Source organism: Pelodiscus sinensis, chromosome 15 (genome assembly GCF_049634645.1).
Source record: "Pelodiscus sinensis isolate JC-2024 chromosome 15, ASM4963464v1, whole genome shotgun sequence".
NCBI lineage: Eukaryota > Metazoa > Chordata > Testudines > Trionychidae > Pelodiscus > Pelodiscus sinensis.
Window position 1 is genome coordinate 15079043 of NC_134725.1, and position 8898 is coordinate 15087940.

Consider the following 8898-nt stretch of genomic DNA (forward strand, 5'->3'; position numbering starts at 1 on the left):
AGGCATTTTGCTCAAGAACAACTGTTCTTGTGCAAAAACTTGTGGCGCGTCTACACTGCACGTGAATTCTTGTGCAAGTAAATTTGCGGTAAAGCATCAGAAAAGAGGGCTTCTTGCACAGGAGTTATTCCTCTCCCCACGAGGAATAAGCCCCTTTTGTGCAAGAGCTGTTGTGCAAGAAGGCAGCGTGGACGGGCACCAGGGGCTTCTTGAGCAAGACACTTTTATGGCTAAAATGGTCATCAGAGTTTTCTTGCACAAGAAAGCGTTCACAATGCCATGGACACTCTTGTGCAAAAGCACATGGCAGGGTGGAGGTGCTCTTGCACGAGACCTTTTGCGCAAGAACTCCGGTGTGAAAGAGTTCTTGTGCAAGAAGCCTGCAGTGTAGGGCAGGGAGCAGCCTATGGGGCTACTGGAGCTGCTGGCTGCAGGATGCCCAGTCAGGGAGTGGGGGGGACCCCTAGGAATGGCTCCAACTTCCCAGAGGGGTGGCCAGAGGCAGGACATTTGCCTGGCAGGGTGAGGTGGGGGGGGCAGTGACCTCACAGGGGCTTTGGGCAGCCCTCAGCAAATAAGGCAAAGGGCAGGTGGGGAGGTGGTGACCTCACAGAGGAACCCACATCTCAGGCTGAGAAAAGGGGGGGCGGGCCCAGGGGACTTTGGAGACCCCCGGTTGCTTTAGCTCTGGTGCGTCTCCTGCTCACAGTTGCTTTGTCCTCTGTGAGTTCCACATCCGGACAGCGTTTTGCAGAAGGTAAGAGCCCCCAGGGGTTTGGATCCCGCCCGGGGCCGGCTGGGTTCCAGGCAGGCCCAGCCCTCGGTCAAGGGCCAGAAGTGCCTGTGCAAGACCGAGCCGATAAGCAAGGGGCCATTTGGGGGCTGGGGGCAGTCGCTCTGGGGCGCTGGAACCCCTGGATTTCGCTCTGCAGGCTGCGCCCCAAGCTCCCCTTTGCTCCCCTCATTTGCAGCATGGCCAAACACATCAGGCTGTGGTTCCGGAAAGCCCTGAAGATGGCCCCAGGGCCGGTGGGAAGCAGCTCCTCCGTCCCCGCGGGTGGGGAAGCTGAATCCCACCAGCTCGGGGCGACTCGCCCACCGGCCAGGCCCCTCCGGACCTGGCTCCAGAGGCGGCTGGGAAGGCGGGACCCAGCCCAGCGGGGCAGCCGGGTAGGGGGGCTCTGGGGCCTCCTCTGTGGAGAGAAACACCTGCCCCAGGAGCCCAGCCCCCATTACCACCAGGGGGCATCGCCCTGCCCGGCCCCCGGGGACCTGCCAGTCTCCGGGAGCCCCCAGCCTCTCCGCACCAGCCCCTGCAGCTGTGGGTCCAGCTCAGTGAGCAGCAGCGCCTGGGCCTCCAGCTGCAGCTGGGCCACCTCCTGCAGCCGCTCAGACCCAGGTGAGGGGCCGTGAACATGCTGGGCCCAGGGGCTCACCCAGTACACGGGGGGGCAGCCCCAGTGTCTGCCCCGCAGCCAGGGCAATGGATGGGGGCGGGAGCTGCTGCTTGGCTCTCTTGTTCCTGGTGGGGGCTCTGCTGAGGGCGTTGGCAGATGTGAGGGTGGAAGGGGGATGGGTCCCTGCGAGGGGCGTGTGGGGCCCACCCTGCCCTGGGTCCCTGACATGGGGGCGCGTGACCCCTGCTGGCCGCTGGAGTCACCCTGGTCCCTTCCCTCCCGCACAGAGCCCCCCTGCGCCTCGGCGGAGCTCTGCCAGGAGCGGATGGACTCCCGGGTGGAGGAAGGGGCCATCTATGATATTGAAGAGCAGCTCCACACCCGGGACACGGTAGGAACCTTCTCCGCACGGGGGGGACCCGAGATTGTCCGGCCCCTTCCCAGCACGTCCCCCCCTCCGGGAGGGGCTTGTCCCTGGGGATCCCCCTGGGGCCCCTTCTCCTGCATGACCTGGGCCCCCCAAGCTGAGGTCTCTTGTCATGCACCAGCTGGGCCCCCAGAAGCCTGAGGCAGCAGTTGGGGGGGGAGTGTGGGTGCTTGGACAACCGGCAGCTCCCACCTCCACTCCTGGGAGGCCTGAGCCCTGCAGCTGTCCGTGGGGGGCAGGCAGGCCCCAGGCTCACAGACTCTCTCTGGGGTGCAGAGCCCAGCCGCCCTGCAGCGGTTCCTCCTGGCCGTCCCCCCCGCCTGCCTCGCCGCCCTCCAAAGGGGCGAGGACACCCTGGCGCCGCGCTGCTGCAAGGACACCATGATGGCCAGGATCGTGGTGAGCGAGTGGCGGCGGCCGGGAGGAGGGGAGGGGATACGTGGGGTGGACAGGGGTCTGCCTGGGCCATGGCGGCGGGTGGGGGTGCTGGAAATGGGATGGGTGGGGCCAGGAGTGCTGGAGGGGGAGGGGGAGGTGGACATGGGGAGGGTGGGTGGGGATGCTGGAGGAGGGAGGGACACAGAAATGGGGCAGGTCTGGGGTGCTGGACAGGGAGGGGGATTCGGAACAGGGAGGGGTCTCCCCGGGCCATGGGGGGGGAGCTGGAAGGTTAGCAGAGCGGGCTGCTGAGGATGCGCCTGGGGAGCAGGGATGAGGAGGTTCAGAGGCTGGTCACCAGGGCAGTGAGGGGCAGGAGACGGCCTGGGGACAAGGATTGAGCTGGTCCCGGTTTGGGAGGGGGGTGCTGGGAGGGGCCCTGTGCCAGGCAGGGGGGCTACAGGCCAGCGGGAGGCAGTGGGGTTGGATCCTGCAGGGTGGGGGCGCTGGCCGTGTGAGCGTCTCTTGGGGGCCCCAGCCTCACACGCCCCTTTGTCTCCTTGGGTCTCACAGGAGATCATGGAGGACTCCCCCCCCCCACTGGTCTTGGCCGACTGCCTCAACGCCGCCTGCAGCCTCAGGTACCGACCCCCCCCCCCCCCGCCGACTCCCCCCCAGAGCAGATCCCCTGACCAGGGAGTGGGAAAGTCTCTGTCTCCTGGGCTATGTCTAGACTGCAAGCCTCTTTCGAAAGAGAGCACCCAGTGAGTCTGGATGCTCTCTTTCGAAGAAGCCCTAGTTACATTCAAGAACGCCTTCGTTCGAAAGAAGCACTTTCCAAAGAAGGCGTTCTTCCTCGTGAAATGAGGTTTCCCGCCGTGGAAAGAAAAGCCGCGTTCTTTCGATTTAATTTCGAAAGAACGCGACTGCAGTCTAGACGCAGGTGAAATTTTTTCGGAAAAAGGCTACTTTTCCCGAAAAAACCCCTGAGTCTGGACACAGCCCTGCTGCTGAATTAACAGTCTCTGCCCCTCTCTCCTGCCAGCACCTTGCAGCCTCCCCTACAGGCCCAGCTCCTGAGCCCCCTGCTGAGGGCGGCCGTGGGACAGACTGTGTCTGGGGACTGGCAGCAGGAGCCCATCCACACGCAGGTACGTCCCTCCGGGCCCTGCTCCCGGGCTGGGCTGGAGCTCCAGAGAGGAGTGGGGGTGGGGGCAGAGGGAGAGAAGAAGCTGCAGGTTTGGATCCTTCCCTCCAGGTTTCCCGTTGCTCTCCCTGGGGGCCCGTCCCTTCCATGCCCAGCCTGGGCTCCTCCCTGCTCTGCGAGGCGGCTCAGACCCTGCTCAAGGCTGCACCCCGGGGCCAGCGGGTGGCCTGGATTCCCCAACCCCCCTCTGACCCAGGGCTCCCCCTTGTCTTGCAGCAGTTCATCCGGGCCCTTCCCGTCGACCTCCAGGCCCTACTGGCAAGCCTCCTCGCCGAGTCCCCAGACACCGCCAGGCTGCAGCTGATCATGGAGGTGAGCCCCGTGGGGGGGACGGGGCCATTGTCCCTGCTTCCTCGGGGGGCCGAGAGAGGAGCTGTGTCAGTGGCTGGGGGGGGGCACAGTCTGAGAGGAGCCCCAGGCTCTGCCCAGAACCGGCGCCTCCCTACGGGTCCTGACCTGCCTCTTTCCCCCCCAGCACCTGAGCCCGTGGCTGGAGTCCCGCCTGCCCCAGGAGCGAGCCAGGGCCCTTGGCAGCACCACGGCCCTGCTGGGAGTCGCCACCACCCTCCCGGGGTTTGAGGTAAGTGACCTCGGAGCCGGGAGCTCTGGGGCTGCAGGGCGCGGGGCTGGGAGCGTCCCCGGGAGGCAGAGCTGGGAATGGGCCGGGAATGGGCCGCGTTCTCCTTTCCCCGGGGAGGGGCGACCCTGGGCCTTTCCGGGGGGCACCTGGGCCCCAGACTGGGGAGTGGCCGTCAGTGGATCCCCTTGTTCCACCCCCGGAGTGACCCGTCAGTCGGGGCCATTGCTCAGGGTTGTCTCCTCGCAAGGCCGGCCCCGCCCCGCCCCGCCCCGCCCCGCCCCGGGAGGTGTCTCTGTCCGTCCCCGAGCTCAGAACCGCCTCGGCGGCCGTTAGCATGGGACGTGCAGCCCCAGGATGCTGAGGGACCCCCCCTCTTCTCTCCCCGCAGAACTCCGCCGACTGGCCGAGGATGGGTCACCACGTGGCCCAGCTGGGCCTTTTTATTTCGGACCCATCCGAAGACGTCAGCCGGCTGGCCCGGGAGGGGGTGCACAGCCTGTACCGACTCCTCCTGCACCACAGGGGTAAGGAACCCAGCCGGGACCTGGGCCCCAGGGACACCCTGAGGGTGCCGGCGGCGGGGGGAGGGGACCCAGCCCTTTTCCCCCAGACTGGCCCAAGGGGGGATGCGTCCCTCTGTGGTCCCCTTCTGCCCCCTGTGCCCCTCCATTTGCCCAGGGATGCCTGCAGGGACCCGTGGGAGGGGAAGGGCTCAGACCTGCCAGCAGAATCACCCTGGTTTGTCTCTTGCAGGCCTCAACATCCACCAGGCAGAGGACCTGTGGTGCAGGCACTACTATAAGGAGAGATGGGTCCTGGCGCATAGCAACACCGTCAGGGTGGGAGAGGTAAGGACGCGCTGCCAGGGCAGGGCAGGGCTCGGGGGTGGGGCTGGCTGGGGCCCTCGTGCGGGTAGGACGCGGGGTGGGAAGCAGGGAGTCGCTGATCGAATGGTCGATGCATTTTCCCTCGACTATTCGAGCCGTGGACAGGGCGGCGCTGCCCCTTTGTGACGCTGTCCCGGCGTTTCAAAGGGGCGGCGCTTCCTAGGGGCAGCGACGCACCTTGCCCCGGATCTCCCGCAGAAGGGGAAGCAGGGCGGGGGGGGGGGCAACACTTTTTGATGGAGGTCGCTCCAAGATGTTGGCCAGTGGCCTAGGGCTGCTCTGTTGTGCGGAGGGGGGTGAGGTCTGGGAGGGTCTTGGGGGCAGGAGGAAGGTGTGACCTGGGGCAGGGGTTAGGGTGCAGGGTGAGGAGAGCGTCTGGGTGCAGGGTCTGGAAGGGAGTTTGCAGAAGGAGGAAGCTGTTTTAGCCCCAGGAGTTGGGGCCGGGCTCTGGGCCATCAGCTGAAACCTCCCGTGCTCTTGATTTCAGGTCTTTGGGCAGCTCTTCACCCCAGAGCAGGAGAACTGCTTTTTAGACAAGGCTCTGCTCGCTGCCCGCTCCCCCCTGAGGCGCCCCAGCCAGGCCGGGCTGGTCCTGGCCCACGCCCTGCATGGGCAGGCCCATCAGCTCCTGGGATACATGGTGAGCAGCCGGAGCAGATGCAGGAGAGTGGGGCAGGGCCAGGGTCTCCTTCCCATCCCCTCAGGGAGCCCCCCGCCCCTTTCCTCATGCTGCCCCCACCCCACGTCCCTGCTGGGTGGGTCAGAAGCTCACCCTGCGGGCCTGACGGGGGGTGAGCAGAGAGCAGAACAAGTCTCAGCGCAGGGGGGAGGAGGGTGGAAATGCTGGGGGGGCCCAGTACCCCTGAGTCCCCAGGGATGAATGTGACGGATTCTGCTTCCCTTGCAGCAGGAAGACAGCCAGTGAGAGCACAAGGAGCTGAGGAGCCAGCAGCTGCGTCCCCCTCCCCCCAACCCTCCCAATTGTATAGAATGTATTTAAATTCGGATTAAAGAACGTTTCAAAAAACATTTGGATCAGGCTTTGTCAATAATTTTTAATGGGGGGGGGGCATTTTGGCAAGTGGTCAAGGGCCACATTTCTACCGAGGAGTTTGGGGTCTGGGACGGGGCGGTTGGGTGCAGAAGAGAGCTGAGGGTAGGAGCCTGGGTGCGCACCGTCCATTGCATCATCACGCGGCGCCATTGTGCTAGTGCTGGAGCTTGGGTGACTGGTTTAATTTGAATGTTTACACAGATTAGGTGTTTTAACTTTAGGAAACTTCATTTTAAATAAGGTAAAATGTTAATTTCTGTCTACCACAAAGGGTTTCAAAGTTTTCTTTATTAAAGGCAGGGATGAGGAACCTTTTTTGTCTCCAGGGCAACTGACCCCCAGAAAAACCAGTTGGGGACCACACACAAGAAAAGCAAAATACAAAAACCCTTCTTCCAAAACCCACAAGCCTCACTGAGATGGCCCCCAACTGGGGCACCTCACTGCTCTGGCGCTTCAGCCCCACTGGGGTGAGGGGAAGGGACAGGGAGGACTGAGGTTCGGGGATCCCTCATTTTTGGCCCCCCCTCAGATTGAGAGGGACCCGCAAATGCCACTCTCCCTGGAACCCAGGAGAGTTAATCTGTGCTGGGGCTGGAGTGCCAGGGGAGTGAGATGTCTCAGTCGGGGCCACATTCGTGAGGCTTGGGGGGGTGGAGGCGCCAGGGACGCATTCAGATAGAGCAGGGGAGCCGGCAGGGACCCTGAGAGGAGAAGTGGGAGTGAGAGCCCAGCCGGGGAGACACAAGGAAACCAGAGTCAGTCTAGTATCTCTCAGGCAGCTGGGGTAGACACCCCTCACCCCAAACCCCAGCCTCCTGTTGGATCCTCCTCCCACAGTTAACTGCCTCTGAGTCTGCACCCAAACTCCCATCGCTGCCCTGAACCTGTCCCAGAGCCTGCAACCCGCAGCCTCTCCCGCGCCCCACTCCCCAGCCATCCTGCACCGTAACCCCAGCCTCAGGCCAGCGAACCTGAGTGAGGGTGGGGGAGCCCAAGCAGGAGAGGGAGGGGGGAGTGGAATGAGTGGGGGCGTGGCCTCAGAACAGGGGCAGGGGTAGGTGCGGGGAAGGGGGCGGGGCAATGGTAGTGGCCTCTAATGCCCACACCCCTCCCTTCGGCATCGCTTATGTCCCATGTCCGCCCCCTCCTGAGCCCACAGCCGGTGCCAAGGCCTCGTGCCCAGGGCGGGGTCGCCCCTGTGAGCTGCCAGCCATACTGGGGAGAGGCGAGAGGGTCTGGGCTGCTGTGTCCGTTGCTGGCTCCTGTCAGGCCTTTGCACCGAGTCCTGGTGCAGCCTGAGCAAACCTGGGTCCTTCCCTGCTCCTCCAACACAACCTGGGCAAAGGGAGGAGAGTCCCCAACAGCCTCTGTCATTTCGGCCTCCTGTCGGGGGAACATGCCCCCTGCAGCATGATCCCCCGTAGATCTAGCCCTCTGGGCACTCACACAAGGTCTCTACACGGCAGCTGCTCTGTGCCTAGTGCTGGCACTGCAGAGCCATTTGCCACTTTGCACCCGACTGTCACCAGGTCCTTTCCATTTGCAGGGCCGGCCACATCTCCTGCCCCCTAGGCCATTGGCTGCACCCTCGTCTCGCTCCTCCTGGTGTCTGTATCCGTCATCACCTTGGTGCTGGAGAGATGGGGCCTGCCCCAGCCTGCTGGGCTGCAAGGGACTCCTGTTGGGAGCAGCTGCATGGGAACCAGAGGCCCAAGAATGGGAGAACCCTATTGACCTGCTGTGAGCAGGAGACGGGGATGGGGAGGGGGCTGGGGAGGTACCTGTACTCAGCTCTGAATGGGGGCTGGGGAGACACAGACACTGCTGATGATTGCTGCACTGTGGGCCCCTGGGTTACAGTCTATGCCCAGGCAGCTCCTCCAGTCACTGCCTGTCACATTACTGGATCTAGAGGGGAGCAGCCAGATCACTGCTGCACCCATAGGTGGGGGTGTTGGCCCCAGAAAATGGTAGAAAAGGGGGCCATGTGGGGTGCTGAATAGAAGCTTATTATCTGATAGTCCTATGTAAGCTATTTATGTGGTTGTATAACGTCTGTGTGTGTAGTTAGGAATCTGTAGTCTGTGTGGATCCTGAATATTTCTCTGCATGTGGTTGAGCATTGGGCAGAGCCCGGCCTGTGGACATGCTAATTAGCGAGGCCCTGTGGGACAATGGCACTGAATGGGCCAAGGACACACCTAAAGCATGAGGGCGGACACCTAAGAGCGGCCAGCAGAGAGAGGCTGAGGACCAGGTGATCTCCTGCAGCCAAGAAGAGGCCAGGAAGGAGGGATAAATAGGCCATGTGGTCGATGCCATCTTGGTTCTCAGCTCAGCACTTCATCCCAGAGGCAGCATTGCAGGGATCGAAGAGCCTGGAAGACCTGTGAACCCATCCTGACCCTAGGATGTGCAACAAGAACTCTTAAACCAGCAGCTGTAACATCTCTGCTAGAGGCTGCATCGAGAACTGGGAGATTCGGTGCATGTAACATACTATTCCTTTAACAACTTTACTCTCATGCTTTTCTTTATTGTAATAATAAACCTTTAGGTGTTAGATGCTAAAGGATTGGCTCAGCGTTATTTGTGGGTAAGATCCAGAGGGTAAATTGACCAGGGATCTGTGGCTGGTTTCTTGGGACCAGACAGAACTTGTTCGGGGTAGGTGGGATTGGGTGCTAGGACCTCCACCGGTGTCTGAGTCCCGGGGCCATCGGGGGCATGGATATTGCTGGGGTGCCGGAGGGGTTTTGCTCGTGAGGCTTCAGGCAGGCAGCTGAAGCGCTCTGTGGGACTGGTTTGTGGCCTGTGTGGAGAGGTCACCAGTCTGGGGGCTGTAAGGAGCCCCAGATTTGAGCAATTCGCCCTGAGCAGACGCCCTCAGCTGTGCCCAGACACGGCTCGGTCCGTCACACTGCCCCTCAGCCTGCAGGCCTCTCCTCGCTCTCAGCCAGGCCAA

General features: G+C 62.7%; 1 protein-coding gene across 1 annotated transcript; it reads left to right on the forward strand.

Moving 5' to 3' along the window:
• The first annotated feature begins 677 nt into the window (after positions 1 to 677).
• Positions 678 to 8640, forward strand: LOC142818417 (uncharacterized). The gene is made up of 10 exons (XM_075897787.1): positions 678 to 1399; positions 1685 to 1788; positions 2101 to 2223; positions 2776 to 2843; positions 3248 to 3353; positions 3626 to 3721; positions 3885 to 3989; positions 4378 to 4513; positions 4743 to 4837; positions 8605 to 8640. Exons 1-10 carry the CDS (start codon positions 973 to 975, stop codon positions 8638 to 8640), a joined length of 1296 nt encoding a protein of 431 aa, XP_075753902.1. The 5' UTR covers positions 678 to 972.
• Positions 8641 to 8898: the final 258 nt, after the last annotated feature.